Below are 25,123 nucleotides of genomic sequence, written 5' to 3'. Positions count from 1 at the left end.
ATTGCAGCATTGTTTTGTTGCAAATGAATTAAGAATTTACAGTGCTACATCAGCTTAATTAAATGTAATTATATTTTATACACAGTTATGTTATATAAAAAGTTATATACAGGGTTATATCAAATATGTGAAAAATATTGCACTGAAATGTGCGCTGAAGGAATTTGTGTATTTTAATTATACCCGTCATGTTTGTGGTTTTTCATCATTATACAGTCTGCACGTACAGAAATCAAGAAGCAGAATCAAAACGTATTTTTATAACAAGTAATTTGATTCCTGACCTTACGCGTCTGATCTGATTTCCAAAATTGGAATAACTTTTCCTTTCCCAACCCTTCTACTAAATTATTTCATTCTTGCATGCAATATTGGATTTTTTTTCTTGATAATGTCGATAATCGACTGTTACCTGACTGTTGACATCGACATTGCGATACTTACGAGAAATGTCGATATACAATAATATTGTCGTATCGCCCAGCCCCAGTGTGGATACACCAAAAAAAAAAAAGCACCACAGCTTTGTCAAATTCCAGCCACAAGGATGTGGTTTGGTTGGTATACATGAGATTATAATGTTGATCATTACCATATGCAATTACTGAGGTGTATCACTTCTTATTTAACCTCTTATTCCCTTTCATATATGTCCGTACCTTACATTCCAGAAATGTCTAAAGGCTGTCTTTTTCCTCGTGTTATGTATTAGGACTCTACCAAGTGCAGTGCTCACTGAAGTTGAAACCATTTGCTCTCTGAGAGTAATTGGTTGAAATGAGGGATTACTGCCCTGCCAGAATTTATTGCATGTCATCTTGTAAAGTAGACAGCCTTGCTGACCCCTCAGGGCATGTGTCTGTATTTAGTCGGCTCAATAGACAGGGAAATCACAGGCACCCCTGCCAGTTCAGGAGCTAACGCGACCTATACATTCTAATGATGGGAAGCTTCTCCGCTCTGTCACGCACTGAGAGCCACTGGCTAGCAAGTAATTGGTGTCAGTTGTGTAGCCTTAAATAAAAATCATTCATTTGTGATAATATATAAAAACATAAGATCTTAGGAAAAGTGTTTCAGCTTCTCGTATGATGAACGTAGATGTTAGTATTAGTACAAATTTGATATACCACTGTTCAAAAGTTTTTTTTTTTTTTTTTTTTTTTTTTACCAAGGCTGCATTTATTTGTAAAAAAAATGCAGTACAATGGTAATATTGTGAAATATCCTCAAGTTAATTTAAATTGTATTAATAAGTAAAGTAAATGATGACACCTTTGAGCTATTCCTTCAGTAAGCGGAAATAGAGGCCCCATCTCATTCCTGTCCTTGCCATGTTTTTTTTGTTTTTTGTTTTTGACTACAGCATGGCCTTATATTCTTCATGTACTGTGAGCGAGCAGAGGATTTTTGCAAGCAGTGTAACTAAATGAGCACAAGCCACGTAGGCTCTTTTATGGCCATGGCAGAAGCAGCCCTACATGTGCCTTCTGGTTTCCCTCCAATGCTAATTGATTGTATGCACCATTTAAAGTCTTTAAGCCACAGTAACTTTCCAGCGTAGTCTCTTGCTGAGTCCACAATTATTAGAATGATATGGGCTTGGTGTTCAACATTGATTTGAGGTTGGTCGGGGTGAATGGCTTTCAACCATTTCTGTGATTAATACCTCCTTATTCTCCCACCGGGGTACGCTTTCTGCACCAAAAGCTTCATTTACTTAATTATTTACACTTAACTCATGCTTGGCTTGAACTAATAATCAAATCAGTGAACCACATCTTGACACATTTTTAAAAACCACACTGATGTTGTATTTAATAATATTATAATTGTTTCAGGGCTCGAAGGTCTTTAACTTGATTTCAGAGCTAGACAATTAGGGATGATAAACTGGAAATAATTTTTGGTGAAAATGATTCCTACTCTGGAAAGACAGAAACCTTTTGCATCTTGTAGTAATTGTTTCCCCTCATTGTGGTATAATTAGTTGTTGGGAGACTTTGAGGGGATTGTTTGATTTCTGGCTAACAAATAAACTTAACATAGCCAAACTCTCAGGGGTCTTGGCAAAAAAAAAAAAAAAAACCCTGAGATCAGACGGTGAAATCTTTTTTTACTGTGATCTCAGCTCTTGCCTTTGTTGATTTTGAACTTTATTTTAGCATGGATTAAGCGCGTAAGTTATTTTATTACAAACTTCATACGCATTAAACCACAATCTAAAACATAACTTTGTCTCTCAGGTCTTGTCAGTTGGATGGTCACTTAGCCCTTTGTGGAGTTCACAGCATAGACAGGACAAGCAAACTAGCTACGAACACAATCTTGAGTGTTTAGGACTTATTTTAATTGATCTGTCAAATTTTTGGTAGGAATCTGTGACATGACCGTGTTTGTGGTGTATTAAAAATGAATTTATTTTATTTTATTAATGCAGAAAAGTTTTAATTGATAATTAGGTTTCATGTATTTTATTTAGCATTTTGCCAGAAATTTGTTTGCGACTTTCATTATTAATTGGAAATGCAGTTATGTATTAAAAAATTGCTGTCTTTTTAAAAAGGTATATGGTCACTGTTATGGGGATTTTAGCCTGGCTAATACATAAGTTTATAGTAATGGTTAATTTATTGATGATTCGTACCCTGTTTGAATACTAAACTCTTCATAGAGAAGATTGATGATGATGATAATAATAATAATAATAATAATAATAATTTAGTGATTTGGTCCACTTGGTGGAAGAACATTGCAGTATTTAGTATCAGTGTTATTTTAGTAACACTAATATATTTTTCAGTTTTCATTTTAATTTAAATGTTTTTGTGATTTTGCCATTAATTATTTTTTTATACTTTATTTCAGTTAACATTTATTTAAAATGTTTTTCTAGACAATTTTATTTTTATTTTTATTTTATTTTTTTTATAAAGGAGAAAACAATGTCCCATAAGCAATGGCTATTAGGTTGTTGGATGTAAAAGTGAACTTGAGTGTCTTAATTTCCTCCCGACATCTAAGCCACTGAGGACATATTGGCTTTGTTGTGTTTGGTGGTAAAACGACACTGAATACACACACACACACACACACACACACACACACAAACATGTTTGTTTTTGTGGAAGGTGGGGACATCCCATAGGGGTAATGGTTTTTATACTGTACGAACTGTATATTCTATCGCCCTTCACCAACCCTACACCTAACCCTAACAGGAAACTTTGTGCATTTTTACTTTCTCAAAAAAACTCATTCTGTATGATTTATAAGAGTTTTGAAAAATGGGGACATGGGTTATAATGGGACTAGTTTTTTTCTTTTTTTTTTGTGATGTATTTGAACTAGCTTCATATTTTCAATGCTTCATAGCCATTGTTCTCTTGTAATTGTGTTGTATGACAAGGCATAGAATTAAATAATAATTCTGCATGCATTTTTTTTATACAGCAGAGATCTAGTTGTAGATCTAATGAGCATTTATGAATACCCACAAATGCATACATGAGAAACTTACGCAAATACAAATTTCCTTTTTGTAATGGTTTCTCTGTGGTTGATATTTTGTGACTACAGGGTTGAGGAGCTATTGAAATCTAGATGATTATAATGGGAAATGGGGAGTAACCATGGAAACCTCACAAAAGTCTGTAGAATAACAGTAGGAGAGTTGTAGAGAACAGTGTGGAACAGCTCAAGCCTCTTTTGATTAAGTCTCAAGGCAGCAACATCGTGCCTCTTGAGTAGAGCATTTATTCAGTAAATCTGTATTCAAATGCACATGATATACTCTCACATTCCAGAGCCACGGCGAAGTCTCTTGAACTTGAATTACATTTGACAATATTAGGTTCTCAGTTATGCTTCTCACATGTCACAGTCAAAAGTTTAGTATCTATATCATTGAAACTTAACTTTACTTGTTTTTTTCATTATCAACTGTTCTGGTGAATTTTCGAAGGACACAGAGCTAAAAACACAGTGCCTTACAGTAAATGTGCATGTATTAAACATTGAGATAGCGGCGGCTCTTAACACTGACTGAGTGTCAAGAGAGCTGCTTCATCTGTTTGCAGCAGGGTAAATCCTGCCTGCTGACTTCTTTGGTACATTACTCACTCACAGCATCGGGCGCTTTGAAAAGTGCTCCAATTACATGGTTTCCATTCAGAGGCTTTGCATATCTTCACACTATGTCCGTTGTGCACTGTCAGGGCTCTGTTTAGGGGAGAAGTAGGACAAGGGAAATGAGGAGGACTGGATGACAGTATAACACCACTGGGGAATGTCAGTGGCAACTAGTAGCTTCTCAAAGGAATTTACCACCACTGGGGTTTTGCCAATAAAACTTTAAAATCAATATAACAAGGTTCAGTTAACTGAAGTAATATGAGCCGGTGTTTAAATGTTTTGATGCAGAAATCGTGATTCATCAGTAGTTTTAACTTTAAATTGATTAGATCAAGCTAAACTTTGGAAAACTTTTTATTTATTGATTTGTATATTTAAAAATATATATTCTATGTGTGTTTGTGTGTGTTTTGAAGATCCTAATAATATTAGTATTTGCAGTAATAATAAATGTAATAATAAGTCAGGCTTTTTTATATATATATATTTATATAGAAGAAAAGTTTTTATTTTACCATTTTCCTGTTGCTGAAACCATCAAATTCACAGCTGATCAAGTTTTAATATGAATTTAATATGACATGCAGCTTTAAAGATTCCAGTGTAGACAGAATAAATTGATGTACATTGCATATATGTAGGGCCCTATGAAATCCATTTTATTTTTCCCCAAATTCCGTTTTTTCCATTGTAATTTTTCTGTATTACATTTTTTTTTCTGTTAAAATTTTTCTCAACTCCTTTTTAATGGTTACATTTAATTGTAATAATCAAAAAGCATGTCTCATTAATTAAAATCATAACACTTATATATTTTCACAACAATTTATTAAAAGTTTAACAAAAATTACATGTTTAGGGACCCGTGAAATGTTTGATCTTTTCTTCACCATATGTTTTATTGTTACCTAATTCTGTTTTTTAGCATGTCTAATTATTTAGATGCATAAAACAACTGAATTAATTTTTTCTTCTTAAAATCGCCTTTTTTTCTAAGAAATTCCGTTGTGTATTTAATTTTTTCTGGTTATCAAATGAAGACATAAAACATTGATTTAATTTTTTTTTTAATTATTGAAAATTAAGCAAACTTGAATTTATTTTAGTAGTAATATTAGTAGGCTATGTACATTCTGCTGAACAATAGAAATACATTTCTGGCAAATACCATGAATACCTTTACAGTTCTGTGTATGTGATGTGATGCTAGTTTTGCTCAAATTAGCACCATCTATAGCAGCAAGCCTACTGTGTGATTCATTCACACAGTGATAGCTGGGACATCACAGAAATCGCAGAAAGTTTTACACAAACTATAGTATTTCTCCACCTGAAAGCAGATCAATTTTCTTTTCTTTTATTTCCATTGTAAGTTTGGATTTTAGCAGCCAAACCCTTAACATGAAAGAGAGATTTCTTTAAAGATTTTGTCCTGCATTCATTGTGTTTCCTATGAGGGCCTTTTACTATATCTCTTTTTAAGTCAGATAAGCTTGCAAGTGAGGCCGGTCAGCTTCGATAATAAAAACGTTAGTTTCTCTGGACCCAGAGGGATGGGGAATGGTGTGGTCATCACTTTCATTCCCACAACAGATCCCCATGGTTTTCGTGGTTTTAAGTGTTTGATTTGATTTCACAGCAGAAATGTGCCCTCGCTAACATTATGAATTGCAGTAAGCAGATTGCCAATAGCCATCCAGACTCCAAACTAATAAAGGCTGTGGAGACACTCACAGCCTTTCTTCTAAAGGCCAGATTTATTTATCCTGCCTTTTACCACTCAGTGATAATACAGCTGTTGTCAAATTACCAATGTATCAGTATTTGACACAAATGCACTGAACTGTAAAAAGTTGAGAATTTGAGGAAAAAACATTACTTACAAGGAATAATAGACAGCTGCAGGTCTATATTAAGACATAAAACATTTTGTTCAGTCTGTATTGAACTGCTGTTATAACCATTTTTAATTAAAACAGTAATATGAAATAATGGAACATTATTGTAGCATGAAAACCGTTAGACCATAACGATTAGCAAGAAATATGCCACTAGATTATTTGGTGTGCAATATGAAGCTGAAAGTGGGACACTTTCCTGAAGTGATCTCATCTGCTTTATTACACTGTATTTTTTAAATGCATAACAATAGAACCGTATGTGTTTTGTCTCCCAAATAACACTTCATCATCTCCCTTTCAGTGGAAATTAAAGGCACTGTATATTCACAGCTGTTCAAAATGAGAACTCATTCAGCTGAGGAGGCCATCTGTAGGAAAGATGACGGCCATTCTGTTTAAGTAGATAGCAGATGAGAGCAAGGTCAGAGGAAAAAATTGTAAGATTTCATAAGTTTTAAGGCAGAAAACATTAAGGAGATTATGCCTAGAGCAAGACTGTGTTTGTTCTATGCAACCATGGTCAAAATCTGGTGTGCATTACAACACCCACACAAGCAGAAATCCCTCTGGCTCCCAAGTAGCTTTTAATTAGCTACGCAATGAAGGGCTGTTCTGCTGATCTAAGACCTATTTAAACAATGAAAGGTCAGGCTTTCTTTATAAGAGGGATTTCATCCATAAAATCTGAAAAATGATCAGGAGTGGCATGCCACTTACAAATTTATTTTGAGTGTGTTATGAGTATGAGATGCAAACAGAAGTTGTGCACTCATTTTTTTGCATTACACATTTTCAATGTGAACAGAAAAGTTGTTTGTCACCTTGAGTATTGTCAGGTGCCTATTTCTATACTGCTGTAATATTTTGTTGGTTATATTTGATGGACTTGTTTTGGGATGATGCACTGAAAAATATATATCTATCTATCTCTCCTCTCTAACTCTCTCTCTCTCTCTCTCTCTAGATATATATATATATATATATATATAGGGTGAATACTGGTAAAGTGGGACACTTTCTCATAATTTATATTCTGCATACTTTTTTTATTATGATCCAAATGTCTTAGCCACTCATATGATACTATTCTAAATAGCTTAGGAGCTCTACTATACTATAGATAATAAAAAAGAAAAAACATTAAACACAGGATGGATGACTCTTCCTCAAACACACAATGACCCCAAACCACATTTTTCAAGGCGCTACTGTCAAACTGGGACACTTAAAACACATTCAGTTGTTATTCAAGTGTAGGGCTTATAAATTAAATACACAATAACAATATAAACAACAATATAAACAACAACAACAATAATATAAACATCACTTTTTTTAAGAAGGGGTACAGGTACAGCAAATTCAACCCACCCCCTCCCTCGCCAACCCACACAATTTTATATTGGGTTAAATTTATTTCATACAAATAAAAAAAAAAAAATAATAATAACCTTCATTAACAGAGAGAGCTGAGATTTTCTTTTCATATCTTAAGTAACCCGCTCTGTCTAGTCTGTCGGTCTCCGTGTCCTCTTTGCTTCGCGATTTTTCTGTGCGTGAGAAAATGGATGTGTGGCGTGAGAGCATGTGAAAAGTGTTAATTGCGTGTCTCATGGTGAATGCGTGAGAGCTGGCATAGTTTAAGTCAGTCTTTGTTGAAATAACTAGCTAACTAACTAAATGTATGAGGGACATATAAAAAGGTAACTCTATTCCTCCATTAGAATGACTTGAATGGCTGTCCCAGTTTGCCAGTAATACCCTGTCCCAATTTAACAATATGCTATTGACAAACTGGGACAGTGTCAAAATTACATAAAAAAAACCCCAAAAAGATTCAAATGAATGTGATTTTTTTTAAATTCTGATTCACCATTACATCCTATATAAGGCTGGGACAACGCGTCGAGGTCATCGATGAAATGTGTCGACGGAAAAAATGCGCATCGATTCGTCGACCTGTTTTTATTTCTCTAAAGAACATTTGCAAAACGTTTACCTTATGTGCGCTGAATATACGCGATGGCCGGATCAACATTCTGTCCAACGTTATATAACCAATCCAGGGGTTTTTCTGCATTGATCTTTTTTTTGGCGGCTGTCAAAGCCTTATTTGATCGGTGAGTGATGTAGAATAGAATGACTGCTGGGCCTGACAGGGCGCGTACGAGAGAGAACCCCGGCTGCGCGCGTGCACTAACAGTCTTCAAACAACACAAGCACTTCTTGCTCTCTCTCTCCCTTGTGCATATTAATCAAAATCATTAAACACGATAGAAAAAGGGCGAAACACCAAAGTTTCTCGGGCACTCACAGTCTTCAATCTACACGAGCGCTGTTTTGCGCTCTCTCTCTCTCTCTCTCTCTCTTTCTCTCCCTCCCCCTCCCTCGTGCATATTAACCAAAATCATTAGACACGATAGAAAAAGGGCAGAATGCCAAAGTTTCACAAGTTTACATTGGTTACTGTATTCTTTCAATTGCTCTAAACAAGTATTTTGGGTGACCTTTTTATTGAATGCTAGACATCAAGTTGTTGTTATTTTAGTCTGAAAGAAGATTTTTTTTTTCAGTAAGCTAGGCCCTATGTGTTCAGTAAGCTTGTTTCAGTAAGCTATGTGTTTTCAAGGCTTCAAAGTTTTATTGAATGCTATCTCTATACAAGTGCAAAGTAATGCATTCTTTGTCAGTCTTTTATTTTGTAATTTTAAGAGCAATAAACATATATTGCAATGTTAAGGAATTCATGTTTTTTTATTCAGATATGTAAATCAACATGTATAAATTGTTAGTAGTCAATTAATGGGGAGATAATCGAAATCGAATCGGTCTGAAAAAATTAATCGTTAGATTAATCAATGCATAGAAAAAATAATCTCTAGATTAATCGTATAAAAAATAATCGTTTATCCCTGCCCTAATCCTATAACAAAATATATAACAATTATAAATGATCCATGAGTTGTTTTACTTTTATAACCTTAACATTATTTACCGCATAATTCTATGTCATTTTACTTACCATCACACTTTACTGCAAGGTTGTTAAATATGATGTGAACACCCCATTACAGTAATCTAGTCTTGAACTAATAAAAGCATGAATAGCTTTCTCAAGGTCCGAACAATTAAAAAATGGTTTGACCTTGGCCAATAGACGTAGCTGAAAAAAAACTAGCTTTCACCACACTGTCAATTTGTTTATCGAATTTCAGGCTACTATCAAAAGTCACACCAAGATTTCTGATAGTCGGTTTAAGCTTCGAAATTGGCATATTAGGGTCAGAGGTTGCAGATTCACCAAATATAATATATATTTAGTTTTATCTTCATTCAAATTGAGGAAATTTTGCTCAAACCATAATTTAATGTCATCAATGCAATCAATTAGCGACCCTAATGCATCAGTGTTTGTTGGACTCCTAGGCAAATAAATTTGCAAATCATCAGCATAGCAGTGATAAGCTATGTTATGCCTGGCTATGATGGACCCAAGAGGCAGCATGTAGAGCGAAAATAAAACCGGTCCGAGAATAGATCCTTGTGGCATCCCACAGGAGAGAGAAGTAGTAGAGGAGGATGAGTTCTCAATCACTACAGAAAAGGTTCTGTCGGTCAAATATGACGAGAACCACTGAAACGCAGTACCCTTAATGCCAACATAGTGGTTGAGGCGAGACAGAAGGATTGCATGGTCCACTGTATCAAAGGCAGCCATGAGATCGAGGAGCACTAAAATAACAGGGCTCTTGACATCAATAAACCGGGCAATATCATTGTGCACCTTTAACAGTGCAGACTCATTACAATATATATATATATATATATATATATATATATATATATATATATATATATAATATATTATAAAGCCAAAAATCAACATGGAAACAATAAAATCCTTCACACTATCCTCAGTTTATGAAAAGTGTCAAAAATTTATGATTTTGCAAGCTGGGGTAGTGTTTTATTTTTAATTTATATATATATATATATATATATATATATATATATATATATATATATATATATATATATATATATATATATATATATAAGGGTGTCACGCTGCCAGTCTTTGTTTTCCTGGGTGTTCCCTAGTGAGCTCACTTCCCCTTAGGCACTTCACCATAGGCACTTTAATTCCGCTAGTCTGGTTGTGTCTTCACAGTAATTGCACTCCAATTAGAATCGCACAGGTGTTGACAATACTCTGTCATTAGTTTCCCTATATAGAGCTGTCTTTCTCTGTTGTCATCATGGAGTCCTTACCCTATGTGTCTCATGCTCTCGTTCCCCCAGACTTCCTCTACCTTCTCGTTCTTCCGAGTTCCCCGTTTCATCCGGTTCCCTTTTTGTTTGGTTTGTCTCTCAAGACAGTTTTATTTTGTATTTAACCTGTTTGTGCAATAAACCTTACCTGCTATTGGATCTTACCCTTTCCTTGTGTTTTTCCCTTAACCCAACCGTGACAGAAGGACTCCATCATGCCTAGATCCAGCGGTGTGAGATTTCGAATCGGTTCCCCAGCCACCATGGAGGAACGGAGGGGGAGATTCCGGAACTTAACCACCCTTCATCAAGAGGGAAGGGAGGTGGGTGGCCTGGCGCAATTGTTTTGGACTTTGGCAGTCGGGTTAGGTTACAATGATGCAGCACTAAAGGATTGGTTTAATAATTGCCTGGATGATCCTTTACCTCAATGGGAGATGAAGGGGTTAGAGATCCTGGACTTTTGGGGGTTTACCAATTACCTGCACCATCGTGCTCAGTGGAATGCAACAACCACACCACAGTTTCCAGACAAGGCTGCCAGCTCAGCCCCACAACCCAAGATGGCCACCAGCCCAGCCCCACAGCCCAAGATGGCCGCCAGCCTAGCGCCACAGCTCAAGATGGCCGCCAGCCCAGCACCACAGCACAAGATGGCCGACTCAACGCCACCGACTCTCCATCGTAGAGGGCGGAGGAGGAGACGGGCAGCTACTGTTCCTCAGGACCCGGAGAACGTTCCCGAGCGGGCGGCTGCCGTCCATGAGGCCATTCCCGATGCGGTGCCCGCTGCTGTTCCGGAGGCGGTGGCCGAGGCTGTTCCCGATGCAGTTCCCGAGGCGGTGCCCGATGCAGTTCCCGAGGCGGTGCCCGATGCTGTTCCCGAGGCGGTGCCCGATGCTGTTCCCGAGGCGGTGCCCGAGGCAGTTCCCGAGGCGGTGCCCGAGGCAGTTCCCGAGGCGGTGCCCGATGCAGTTCCCGAGGCGGTGCCCGATGCAGTTCCCGAGGCGGTGCCCGATGCTGTTCCCGAGGCGGTGCCCGAGGCGGTGCCCGATGCGATGCGGTCCCGGAGAACGTTCCCGAGCGGGCGGCTGCCGTCCATGAGGCCATTCCCGATGCGGTGCCCGCTGCTGTTCCGGAGGCGGTGGCCGAGGCTGTTCCCGATGCAGTTCCCGAGGCGGTGCCCGATGCAGTTCCCGAGGCGGTGCCCGATGCTGTTCCCGAGGCGGTGCCCGATGCAGTTCCCGATGCAGTTCCCGAGGCGGTGCCCGATGCAGTTCCCGAGGCGGTGCTCGATGTTGTTCCCGAGGCGGTGCTCGATGTTGTTCCCGAGGCGGTGCCCGATGCGGTTCCCGAGGCGGTGCCCGATGCGGTGCCCGATGCGGTGCCCGAGGCGGTGCCCGATGCGGTGCCCGAGGCTGTTCCCGAGGCGGTGCCCGAGGCTGTTCCCGAGGCGGTGCTCGATGCTGTTCCCGAGGCGGTGCTCGATGCTGTTCCCGAGGCGGTGCCCGATGCTGTTCCCGAGGCGGTGCCCGATGCTGTTCCCGAGGCGGTGCCCGATGCTGTTCCCGAGGCGGTGCCCGATGCTGTTCCCGAGGCGGTGCCCGATGCTGTTCCCGAGGCGGTGCCCGATGCTGTTCCCGAGGCGGTGCCCGATGCTGTTCCCGAGGCGGTGCCCGATGCAGTTCCCGAGGCGGTGCCCGATGCAGTTCCCGAGGCGGTGCCCGAGGCTGTTCCCGAGGAGGTGCCCGATGCAGTTCCCGAGGCGGTGCTCGATGCAGCTCCCGAGGCTGTTCCCGAGGAGGTACCCGATGCAGTTCCCGAGGCGGTGCCCGATGCAGTTCCCGAGGCGGTGCCCGATGCTGTTCCCGAGGCGGTGCCCGATGCTGTTCCCGAGGCGGTGCCCGATGCGGTTCCCGAGGCGGTGCCCGAGGCGGTGCCCGATGCGGTTCCCGAGGCGGTGCCCGATGCGGTTCCCGAGGCGGTGCCCGAGGCTGTTCCCGAGGAGGTGCCCGAGGCTGTTCCCGAGGCGGTGCCCGAGGCTGTTCCCGAGGCGGTGCCCGAGGCTGTTCCCGAGGCGGTGCCCGAGGCTGTTCCCGAGGCGGTGCCCGATACAGTTCCCGAGGCGGTGACCACAAGGCCGTGGTGGTCTTCTGCTCTGCCCTGGGGGACTCGGGCGGTGACCACGAGGACGTGGTGGTCGTCCGCTCTGCCCTGGGGGACTCTGGCGGTGACCACGAGGACATGGTGGTCGTTCGCTCCGCTCTGGGGGACCCTGGCGGTGACCATGAGGACGTGGTGGTCTTCTGCTCCGCCCTGGTGGACTCCGGCCTCGACCACAAGGACGTGGTGGTCTTCCGCTCCGCCCTGGAGGGCTTTGACTTTGACCACAAGGCCGTGGTGGTCTTCCGCTCCGCCCTGGAGGGCTCTGGCCTTGACCACACGGCTGTGGTGGTCATCTGCTCCGTCCTGGTGGACGCCTCAACATGTCCTTCATGGACTTATGTTTTGTGTTTTTTGAGTTCTGTTTCTGTCTGTTCCTTTTAGTTTAGTCTGGCCCTCCTTCCCTCCCCCTGAGCCTCCACCTGTCCGCCTCCCTCCTGGACTCCTTGTTTTGTGTTGCACCTTTCCATTTCTCCTGGTTGCTCCTGTCCCTGTTTTCTGTCCCTCCGTCCCTCCCCCTGGTCCGCCGCCGTTCCACCTCCCTCCTGCCTCTTTTTCTGTTGGGGTTTTCCTGGGTTTAGGTGGAGCATCTGGTAGCTGCTCCGTAGGGGAGGGGGTAATGTCACGCTGCCAGTCTTTGTTTTCCTGGGTGTTCCCTAGTGAGCTCACTTCCCCTTAGGCACTTCACCATAGGCACTTTAATTCCGCTAGTCTGGTTGTGTCTTCACAGTAATTGCACTCCAATTAGAATCGCACAGGTGTTGACAATACTCTGTCATTAGTTTCCCTATATAGAGCTGTCTTTCTCTGTTGTCATCATGGAGTCCTTACCCTATGTGTCTCATGCTCTCGTTCCCCCAGACTTCCTCTACCTTCTCGTTCTTCCGAGTTCCCCGTTTCATCCGGTTCCCTTTTTGTTTGGTTTGTCTCTCAAGACAGTTTTATTTTGTATTTAACCTGTTTGTGCAATAAACCTTACCTGCTATTGGATCTTACCCTTTCCTTGTGTTTTTCCCTTAACCCAACCGTGACAAAGGGCCGATATTTCTTAGTGCAGGGTAAATTGTGCATTCCTACTAGGTTTGCTTTCTGCTGTTTAACATTTATTTGCCTTGTTGGTTTAAGGCTATCGCTTGTGTCTCATTAAAATGTATTCCTATTCGGTCATGAAATAGTGGGGATCTTGACTCAGTCATCTCATTATACAGTCATTTCAGATTCAAAGATTCATCTTGTTTTCTAGCAGTAGTAGTGATTCTCTTGCCACGTATATTCAGCTTTCCACAGATTTGTTGAGAGGCTTGCCAATCCTTTTGTTTTTAGCAGTGAAAGCAATAAATGCAAATATTCTTAAATGTTACATTACAAAAGCAGGTTAAGCTGTATAAATCAGACCTCACCCTTTTTCCAGCGCAAAATACTGCAGAAAGTACACTTAAAGTGGTCAAATGACATTGCAAACAATTTGGTGAAATGCAATATTTTTATGTGGTTTAAGGTTAAAAAACACATTATTTGAATTTGAATCATCAATGGCAAATTCTTTAAAAAATAATGTACCTACAGGCTGTGAGTCAGAAGTGCCAGACTGTTCTTGCAAGTCTGTAACTTGTAACACTCCAAAGAGAAAGATAAAATTGAAATTGCGCCATATGGCCCCTTTAAATTATTGCATTCCATTTAATTTATTGGTTTAGGACACGATGACAAAATACACTGATAAATGATTGTGTTGAAATAAATACTACAGAAAAAGTCATTTAATTTCTACAGTTAGTTCAGGCAGTAAAAAAAATCAAGTAAATTCTTTATTAGTACTCAATTCAAATTTGTAAAAGTTAAACATAAATATCAACATTATAAAATTTACAAGTAAAACCAACTCAGCTTTTCTGATACTGGTGTTTCCATTATGCACTTGGAGCATTAATAATTAATAAGTTATTTATAGTTACATATTTTCTTTTTTTCTATTTACTTAATTTTACTTAATTCTAGATTTGAAATTCAGTGGGTTCAATGGCAAGTAGATTTGTACATAATACCAGTTAAATGTATTTAAAATGTGAAAAATTGTTACAAAGTTTTATCAAGTAAATCCTACAAGTACCGTATTTTTCGGACTATAAGTCGCACTGGACTATAAGTCGCATTTATTTAGAACCAAGAGAAAACACTGCAGTCTACAGCCTCGAAAGGGCGCTCTGTAGCCCTCTCGCGCCTGTAGACAGTAATGTTTTCTCTTGGTTCATGTCTCTTAGTTCATGTCAAATTAATTTTGATAATTATCGCACCTGACTATAAGTCGCAGGACCAGCCAAACTATTAAAAAAGGCCGCCTTATAGTCTGGAAAATACGGTATTTTTTTTTTGTGTATTTGTGTGCATTTAACAGACTGCCAGTTAGTTTTTGCTTTTAACCAATGTTCATAATATGACTTGCGTTTTTCAATTTAGAAACTGCCATATTGAAAGAAAAAAAAGGTAACAAATGCTTCATTCAGAGAGTACGGGAAGCAGTTTTTAGCTTTTAGCATTGGTGCTATTAAACAAGATAAATTAAGAGACAAAGCTTATCAAAATGCACAGAGAAAAAAAACCCCATTAAGAACCATATTTGTCTAATCAGCCTCTCAATTTAGCTACTCCGTTATTTGGTGAAACATTTAAAAAATAAAATTAAAAAATCACTCAGAAATTGCTGCTAGTAAACACAATTCAACACATTGAATTAAACATGAAGTTTTAAGGTAGAAAGACTAAAAGGCTAGTATTTTCTAGTAAAATGTACTCAAATAAGGTTTATTTACAACTATTTACAAACAAACAAAAATTATTTTTAAAGGGTTGACTGTGCTAACCCAATAATTTGAATGATCATTGAGATGCGATATGAGATTGAAATAATGTAATTAGTGCTAATCTAAATTAGAAAATAAAAATGGCCTATTTGTGTAAAATATATATTTGACCAAATGTTTCCCATCTTCCAACTATAAGCAGTTTTTGTTTGTTTAATCAATTTGTTTGTTTGCTCATTTATTTGAGCATCTCCATAAACAACATTGGCTTGACCAGTTGTGTGAGTTTGGGGTGGGACTATCTGCTTGCTTGACCAATGGCAGACAATGATAGTGTTGGAAAGCTGCTTGGATATAACTTGCAACATTTCATTAATGCTTGTATTGCAAAATTACTCACTTTGAGCTTTAAAATGAAGTACAGCTTCGTTATTGTGTAAATGAGGATCATCTGAATAGAAAAAAAAAAAAAAACCTCTGGATCTGTATGTCTTTGTGCAGTAATTTTAATAGCAAGGCCAAATTGATTTCTTTGATTATTTTTGCCACTTGAGGCACAGATTCATCTTAGTTGTTCTGGATTTCTTCTTAAATAGCTTTTGCTTACAGTGATGAAATGGGAAAGATGAAATGAGAGTGAAGTGTTTTCCGCCCGCAACGTTTGCCATTGCAATGAATACAAGCTTGTACCTGTAAGTTCCAACTGCGGAACAAGGCTGTGCTTGCTTTCTATCTCATTTTCATCTTCGTGGGTCTCTGGCAGTGGAAGAGGGAGAAAAAGAGAAAAGTATGAATGTGAAGAGGCTGTATTCCCCAGTAGGCTTTTATACTGAGAGGCTCTTCACAGTCAGTCTAATTATAATGTTCAGAGTCATTGTGTCATCTTTCCCCTTCCACCCGTTTTAAGGGAAAAGTAGCTAGTGTTTTCATGTTTTTAAAGGACTGCTGGACATGTTTTATACATAGACATTTTATGTGTGATAGTGTGTTACATTTATTTTTTATGTAGGGACCGGAAGGTCATAGAAACTGGTGGGCTCTTTTGAGTTGGGCCAGTAAACAGCCACCTAGTAATCCCCCTCAATACCCCAGCAACCAACCAAAACCATTTAGCAACCACAACACGTCCTCAAAAGTCTCCAAAAAATTTAGTGGCGTGGAAAATGTTAAATTTAGTATCATGTCATTTATTCTGAAGAAGATCAGTGTATCGCTTTCTGTTTCGATGTTACTGTCTTCTCATTTTAGCCCTTAATAAAATCAGATCTTTCGAGAATTTAATCTTTTAAAATCCATGAAACTTGGTTTACAGATGAGACAAACTGATTTTGTTTCCCATATCTCACTGGAAGTTAATGCTAGACTGAAGGTTGGTTACTCTGGGATAATCTTTCAAGATCAGTTTGTCAGAACTCATCGATTTATTTTCAACAGTTTGCTGTCCTTCTGGACACCCTGAGGATATCTTTATTGGTTGCTATGGGAACGCCATCCTTGATAGTATCTTGTGTAGCCATGGACACTGAATGAATCTAAATGTTGTTTCGGAGCATGTCCGTGTCTTTTGGTATCATAAAAAAAGGCACATTGACAAAGTCAAAGTTTTTCCTCAGCTGCGGCAGTGAAATGTAGGGGTCGTATATCATCTGGATGTTGATTAAAGATTCCATTCATGAACGATTTTCAAAACAGATGTGCTTCTTTCCTGCAGGATATGCCTGTTCTGAGACCTTTTTGTCCTTTCTTGAGCCTCTGCTTTTTGATAAGCTGCAGAAATAGTCTCCAAGATCCACCATGTCTGGTGATTAATGCTGACACGTTGTCTGTCCCATTGTGCTGCTGGAGGATTGTAGGTACAGATGGCCCTGTAACTCGCTCGCTCAAAAGAGGAGTGGTAAAAGAGCCACGGGATACCCTAGAAAGTACAGAGTGCATTGAATTCTAATCGGTCTTTCCAGGAACTGTCTGATTTTGACTATGCCTAAATGTTTAGGTGTCTGCCTAATATTATTACACTGAAGCCCTAAATACAAAGTATTCTCTTTGACTTTCAATTATGTTTGCAACTAATAGGTATTTTATTGGATAATCCACAAATGATTTACCTTATATAATATACTGACCTTATTCTGTCTTTCTAGTGTTGTATAATTTTGTTTTTATTCATTTTTTTTTTTCGTGCATTTAAACTAACTTGATAAAAATAAATAAACCCTACTACTGCAGTAGCCTATACACTTAACAAGCCTGGAGTCAGTAAGATTTTTTTTAGAAGAAATAAATAGTTTTATTCAGCAGTGATGTATTAAATTGATAAGTCACAGTAAAGACATTTGTTATGGGTATATTCATATTTCAAATAAATGCTGTTCCTTTGAACTTTCCATTCATAACCTTGAAAAAGATCATGGTTTCCACACAAAAAATAATAAGCAGCTGTTGACATTGATGAAGAAATTATTGTTGAGCACCAAATCACCATATTAGTATGATTTCTGTACAGTGAATCAGTGAATGATGTGACATTGATCTTTCAGTGCATTTAAACTTATTTTATTTCATGACAGGCAAACACTGAAAGTCTTGACAACTTGTGAGTCAGATGAAGCTGCTCTGACAGATTCTGTGTGAATTCATTAAGTGGAAGATTCGTTCAGTAACAACGGAGTCATTTTGAACAGTTCATTAAAAGATTCGGCTTCGAAAAGTAATTTTCTTTGCAAATCAGATCAAACGGAACATGCTGTAAATTCCTGCCACTGTAGATTATTGCCGTTTCATGAAACACGAGCAGAACATTTCTGTGTAAATTATTGTATGAAAAAAAGATGATGAAAATGATGATTTCTATGGAAATTGTCATATTGATTTGACTGTAACAATTTATGTACAAATGGATTTATGAAAGCAATCTGCACTTTGAGATTAACAGAAATGTCATCGGGTGGCCTTCAGATGCGTTTCCCATGCACAGTGCAAACACGAATTGATAATGAAATTCCTTATTGACTCGAAGATCAAATTTTAGTGATTAGTTGATGCAGCATAATTTTAGTTTCACCCACATGCATAATCAGACCATCAAGTCTGCTGTATAAATAGTTTTCTAGGGACAAGACAAAAATAAAGTGCCTCCTATGATGGAGGGTGTCATTATGATGGAACACCCTGCCCCGCACGGTGGTTCAATAATCACCCCATAATCTTACACGTTAAGATGGAATGAATGTGTCAGATTTAGTAGTGTTATAAAGGAAGTCATTGCCCCAGCCTGTGTACATTCACGGAGCTGTCACTCGTGACGCAGGATTTGATTTGTAGATTGCTGGCAATGTACCCCACTGAATTTCCTGATCCCAGGGGGTTACTAAAATCCTAATCTAGCCTCAACACTGTGTGAATGTAATTCTGTTGAAAGATGCCATTTCTCAAAGGTGACCGATGTAGGATATTGTGAATGGTGTTGCATTGAGCAAAAAGAGGCTGACATTTGAAAGGTGCCTTGTAGATCAAATGAATGGCTTCTGCTCGGTTAGTTGTGCATTATTTTTACCAACTCATTGCAGAGGAATCACATCATTGCTGTCTATGATGTGTATAATATAAAATAGCAATTATTTGTGATCCCCTAATTCTTATAGCATAATCGACATGACTTTAGGCATGCAATGGGATCTGTATAATTGTTTGCTTGCCATATTATTTGTAAAGAGTGTACATTGTAGTCCAAAGATGGAAACTTTTATGCAGTCAAGCTATAAACCATTTTGAACACTGGCTACTTGAACCACTTTTTTGTCTGAGGAGCAATACTTTGTCCAAAAGATAAAGTGTGTCCTACATTATTTTGGTTTGCCTAGCCGATTCCATGAATCAGACATTTGCAGTTCAGTGAGAAATTGGAGACAATTCATTAAAGAAGTCAGTCATCTGATCTATTCATTCTATTATCAACACTAGTGGTTTCCAGATAAACATTGTTCAAAAACATTGGGGTCAGTAAGACATATATTTAAAAAAAAAAAAACATATATATATATTTTTTTTCCGACAAGGATGTAATAAACCAATAAAGTGACAGATATTTATTAAGGGGCACAACTGTTTACATTGTAACGTTGATAAAAATAAGGGATCATTCTTGAGCACCAAATTAGCATATTAAAATGATTTCTGAAGGATCATGTGACACTGAAGACCGGAATAATGGCTACTGAAAATTCAGCTTTGACCTGATTTTAAAATATATTAAAATAGAAAGCAACTATACTAAGCTGTAATAATGAATAACAGTATTACATTTTTACAATATTTTTGGGCAAATAAATATAGCCATGGTGAGTTTGAGACTTCTTTAAAAAAACATGAAAAAATCTTACCGACCCCTAACTCTTGAACTTTACAGTATATCGGTGTTCCCGATATGGAAAAACATGGAAAAAAACTTGTAAATATATTATTGAAATTGTTTTTTATTTCATTTCATTTTTTTCAGGTCTAAAAGTCATATAAAATCTTTGTAGTTTTGCTCTAAAATGTTTTAGATATCACTATAGATCTAATAAAAACTGGTCACAAGCTGTTGTGATGTCCAATTAGTAAGTTAAATATTTTCAGTTCAGCCAATTCTTTTCAGTAATTAACCCTAACCCTAAATTTACAGACCATAAAATAAACCCTGTGTCAATTTTGGATTGAATTTAATTAATAGAAATATCCTTGGGTGTCCTCTGGAAGGGTGAAAATTAATTGCTTTTTATTGATATTTCTTCCCATAATGATCTCTATCTTTCCTCTCCTCTTTACAGTATGAATTTAAAGTGAAGAATATCAAAAAGAAGAAAGTCAACATCATTGTGTCGGTGGACGGGGTCAAAGTAGCACTGCGGAAAAAGAAAACGGTAAACTTCTGTTTGTTGGTTAGCTATAATGTGTTCAATTTGTTAGTTTAAAGGTGAGACGATGTTCAATCATTTATTCATTTTGATTTATTAATTAATGTATTAATTCATTGTGATATATTTATTCAGTTATTATGTTCATTCATTAAGTCACTATTTATTTGTTAATTTTTTTAATGCACAGAGGATGATGCACATTAAGTGCACTAGGAGCTCTATATCAATATTTCCTTGTGTTTGAGACTATAGAGAACCTTTCTTTATGAACAAAAATATTGTGCTATAAATTGTGTTATTGGACTGTATTAGGGATTCATTTATTGTAAGTGTTAACTTCCTGTATAACATTTTACATAACACGGGATGTTGGTAGCAATCTCGAGGAAGCTTCAAGTAGTCTGAGGGGGGTAGATCCTGGAGGCTTTTCTTTTTTAGTTCAGATGAGAACAACACACATCACCGCCCTGCTCTGCTGTGTTTACCCTTTGGCAAGACACTTTGCCTTAAGGTGGTTTCCGGGATGATTTTTGTCCTTTAGCAAGATGCTTAGCTCAAAGTTAATGAGTACAGTCAGTCCTTGCAATTTCTGCATCTTAAGTCGCCTTGTGCTGTTCATTTAAACATATATTATTGATTTATACAGGTGCTTTATCTCTTGGTTTAATTTGGAGTTGAAATTTAAATTAGAAAATTGATAGTGCAAGCCTCTGCTTCGGATATATTATCATACATTAAAGCCTAGTTTGTGGTGTACTGAAATGATCACTTTCGTTTCCTGCAGAAAAAAGAATGGACCTGGGATGAAAGCAAGATGATGGTGATGCAAGACCCAGTATACAGGTGCGCAGCTTCATAATATGTATCTTTTATTTTAACTGCATTCAGCATTTGAGCAATGTAGCTCTCAGTCCTGAAAGTAAGTGAGTAATGCTTTGAGTTAGGGCTGGGCGATATATCGATATAAAAAAATATATCGATATATTTTTAGACGCGATATGGAATTAGAGCATATCGCATATATCGATATAGTTCAAATTTGCGCTGCTCCCCGCGCCACCGCCCCTCCTCTTCGATGGGGGGAGGGGGGATGGGCAGGCACAGAGCCACTCTTCGACAAACATGGAGGAAGCAGGTACGTCTGCGGAGCGCGCGGAGGAATTGGTTAGTAAAAGAAAAAGCAGTGGCTCAGTAATTTGGAGATGGTTCGGATTTAAAGTATCAGATGAGCAACAACATCACGTTATTTGTAGGGAGTGCAATAAACAAGTTACAGCCAGGGGTGGAAGCACTACAAATCTTTTTCACCACCTAAAACAGTGGCACAAACTGCAGTACGAAGAGTCTTTGAAACTGCGCGCTGCAGAAGCCACAGCCGCAAGCCATCGACAACCCGAAAAAGCTCCAGCCCCAACACAAAGCTCACTGCAAACTTCATTTTCCCGCAACGTGCCTTATGAAAAGAAAAGTGTCAAGTGGTGTACTATAACTAAAGCGGTGTCCTATCACATTGCTAAAGATATGGTCCCCATTGCAACTGTGGAACAAGTCGGATTCCAAAACCTACTGAAAACTATGGACCCGAGATATGAGCTTCCCAGTCGCAACTACTTTGCACGAGAAGCACTGCCACAAATGTACACTGAACTCAGACAGCGCCTTGCTGACCGGCTCGCTAACGTGACCCATTTTGCGTTGACCAGCGATATGTGGTCGAGCAGGACGTGTGAGCCTTACATGAGCGTGACAGTTCACTTCATTCAAGACTGGGAGATGAAAACAGCGTGTCTGCAAACAAGTTATTTCCCCCAGGATCACACCGGTGAGCACATAGCTGAGGCCCTGCAGGACGCAATTGCAAGCTGGAAACTCCAAGAAAAGTATCTGGTTGCTATAACAACCGACAACGGGAGCAACATCGTCAAAGCGGTTGAGCTGAACGAGTGGATGAGGATGCAGTGCTTCGGTCACAGACTGCACTTGGCTATTGGTGAGTGCAGTGTTGTAAGGAGTATTCAGATATTTTACTTTAATCAAAAACATTAAAATGTTAGTTTTTTTCTCTGGATTGAAAATAGCAAACTGCAAAGTAACTAGAAACTAATGTTGACACATGACACATGGACACATGGAGTTTTTAGTGGAGTAGAAATATGAAGTAGCATTAAAAAATAGCATACATATTAAATACTAAGAACAACGACAAGAACGGAACACGAGTAAATGTACATACAGTATAGTCATCATTTATAAATTATACAAAAAGAATAATACATAAAAATCACTTACATGATTAAAATTCAGAAAAAAAATATAATATTTGATATTTATGATTAGTACTGGTGTTGATTAAAAAAATAAACTATGAAAGAGAAAATGTATCCTTTATTTAGCCAGGAAAAAATCCCATATAATAATCTCTTCTTCCAGGGAGACCTGGTAAAAAAACGGCAGCACACATAGTTTCAGAAAAATAAATAATTTAAACACAAACAATCCAACAATAAAATAAATATTAATATAATATAATATTAATGTAGAATATTTCTAAAGCTTGATTTTGGATTAGTTGTATGAATGTGTTAAAGTGAACCCTGAGTCAAATTTCTTGCATAAGCACATTTGTTTAATAGTTTTTTATGATTCTGACAGGACATGGCATGAATGACAAGCGTGTCACCCGGGCCATTTCTTTGTGCAAAAGAATTGTAAGCAGTTTTTCGTACAGCTGGAAGAAAAGGAGACATCTTGCTGAAGTCCAGATTCAGCTGGGTCTGCCAAGTCACCAACTCATAACCGAGTCTGCCACACGCTGGGGATCCAGGCAGCAGATGATAGAGAGAGTCCTGGAGCAGGAAGGAGCACTGGCCAAAGTCCTGTCTAATGACAAAAACACCAGGCACCTTGTCCCTACCTGGCAGGACTTAGAGGTCCTAGAAGCAGTCCAAAAGGTCTTGAAACCTCTCCAGGACTTTACTGATGCTTTATCAGGTGAGGAGTACGTCACTCTATCATATGTGAAACCTGTGCTGCACCTTTTTAACGAAAGTCTCCTGGCATGTGAAGAGGGTGATAGCGAGCTTTGTAAATCGATCAAGACCAGCATTGTTGAGTACCTCAACAGCAAATATTCTGACCCAGCCACTGCTGACCTTTTGGAGATGGCTTCATTTGTGGATCCTCGGTTCAGGGCCACCTACATCCCAAGTGAAAAAGTGGAAGCATTGAAGCACAGAGCTGTCTTGGAGGTGGAGACGCTACTGGCTGATCAGAGCAGCTGTCAACCGCCTTGCCTATGTGTGCCCACTGTGCCTGAGCCTGCAGATGGAGAAGCAGCAGTAGCACCAAAAGCTAAAAGACTGGCAAGCTTCTTCAAGAAGCGCACAGCCACCACCACTGCACCAACCAAGAGGGGGGCTATTGAAAATGAACTGTCAAGTTACTTGCAGTCCGCAAGTGTGGAGAGTGACACTGATCCTCTCAAGTGGTGGAAGGATCATGAAGTTTTCTTTCCATCTCTGAGCCACCTGGCAAAAAAGTATCTCTTGGTACCAGCTACCAGTTCACCCTCCGAAAGGGTTTTCAGCTGTAGTGGCAATATCGTGACCTGCCACAGAGCATCTCTGAAGCCGGATGCTGTTGACAGGCTGGTGTTTCTCGCACAAAATCTTTAAACGAAGGAGGATACGCTTGTCTATCTTCTAATGTCTACCTCAAGACAGAATTACTGTTTATCAAAGTAAAAAAAGAGGGGGAAAATGTTTATTTAGTTGATAATCTGTTTCTTGTGGAACTGGCTGAGACTGTTCAGATAAGAAATTGAGTTAACAAAAAGGAAAAGGTAATCTCAAGCTGATGTTTTTTTTTTTTTTTTTCTTAAACTGAGCACTTTATTTTGTTCTTTCTTTATATGTAAATGCTGCCCTTAAGTTACTAGGGTTTGTCATATTCTTTTGTAATATTCATTATTTGCATCTGTGGATTTGTTAGAAAGGAGAATAAAATCTGTTATTGGATTTTAATAAGCCATTAATAGTTGTAAAACTAAACATTTTTGATATTTGTACTTTTCTCATATAAATATATTTATTTCGGAAAAAGATTGGCCTATTTTATTTTAAAATGTTTTAAGATTTTTTTTTTTTATTCAAATGTGCACCTTATGGAGCTTTGATTTCAAAAAAGGTACTCCTGTCCTATTGTTATACAGTATTTTGTTGTACAGTTTTTTTTACATTTTATTGTTATTTGAACAGCTGAGCATTTAATTATGAACCAGGTGAAGAAACCCGTTTACTATTTATTCATTTGATTTTGCAACTGTTCACTGAAATGGCCGGTTTCAATAAAACTACTTGTGACGTCATATTTGGCTTTGACTTTGACTGAACATTTGCTCTCACTTTGCGGAAAAAATATCGGGATATATATCGTATATCGATATTCAGTCTAAATATATCGGGATATGATTTTTTGTCCATATCGCCCAGCCCTACTTTGAGTCAGCTCTCAATGGGGGGCTTTCATTGGGAAAGGAGAATAAAATGATTGTCATGTTTGCCCCTAAACTGCATACCTAAATATATCACCTTCACACTCACAGTGGAAATGTTCATACAGTCAGTGTTTAAGACTGACAGCCGTTTTAGTAGCAGATGTGAGTCTCAGATTGTCTGTTCAACAGCCTGTTATGATAAAATTATGTCTGAATGGATGGGTAACTGAAGTCAGTCTCCTTCTCTAACTTAAATGTTATGACCATAATAATAGAAGTGATGGACATGGTTATTTTAGCGGTGGTGTTTTTGATTTACACAAAGATTCATGTCAGACACAGATGCAGCACCACATCCTAGTTTTCCCCCTGCACTTTAGACCATACTCGCACAGTATCAAGTTTTGAATATTTAAATATGGTCATCCATAATCCATTGTTTAGCACCCCATACTTTGC

The 25,123-nt window shown here is 38.7% G+C and overlaps 2 protein-coding genes across 3 annotated transcripts in view; both read left to right on the top strand.

Annotated features, from left to right (window-relative positions):
* Positions 1 to 25,123, top strand: part of nos1apa (nitric oxide synthase 1 (neuronal) adaptor protein a) — a 90,989-nt gene that overhangs the window by 13,805 nt on the left and 52,061 nt on the right. For both annotated transcript variants that reach the window (XM_052599725.1, XM_052599726.1), the window contains exons 3-4: positions 20,080 to 20,172; positions 20,954 to 21,012. In XM_052599725.1, the coding sequence (XP_052455685.1) occupies positions 20,080 to 20,172; positions 20,954 to 21,012 (152 nt within the window). The remainder of the gene's footprint in view (positions 1 to 20,079; positions 20,173 to 20,953; positions 21,013 to 25,123) is intronic.
* Positions 21,115 to 24,664, top strand: LOC128015679 (E3 SUMO-protein ligase ZBED1-like). Its single transcript, XM_052599727.1, has 2 exons — positions 21,115 to 22,159; positions 22,822 to 24,664. The coding sequence occupies exons 1-2, from the start codon at positions 21,292 to 21,294 to the stop codon at positions 23,841 to 23,843; spliced, it is 1,890 nt and encodes a 629-aa protein (XP_052455687.1). The 5' UTR covers positions 21,115 to 21,291; the 3' UTR covers positions 23,844 to 24,664.

This window comes from Carassius gibelio, chromosome A6 (genome assembly GCF_023724105.1).
Source record: "Carassius gibelio isolate Cgi1373 ecotype wild population from Czech Republic chromosome A6, carGib1.2-hapl.c, whole genome shotgun sequence".
Lineage (NCBI taxonomy): Eukaryota > Metazoa > Chordata > Actinopteri > Cypriniformes > Cyprinidae > Carassius > Carassius gibelio.
Note: the sequence above shows the minus strand (reverse complement) of the source record. Positions and strands in the feature narration are given on the sequence as shown.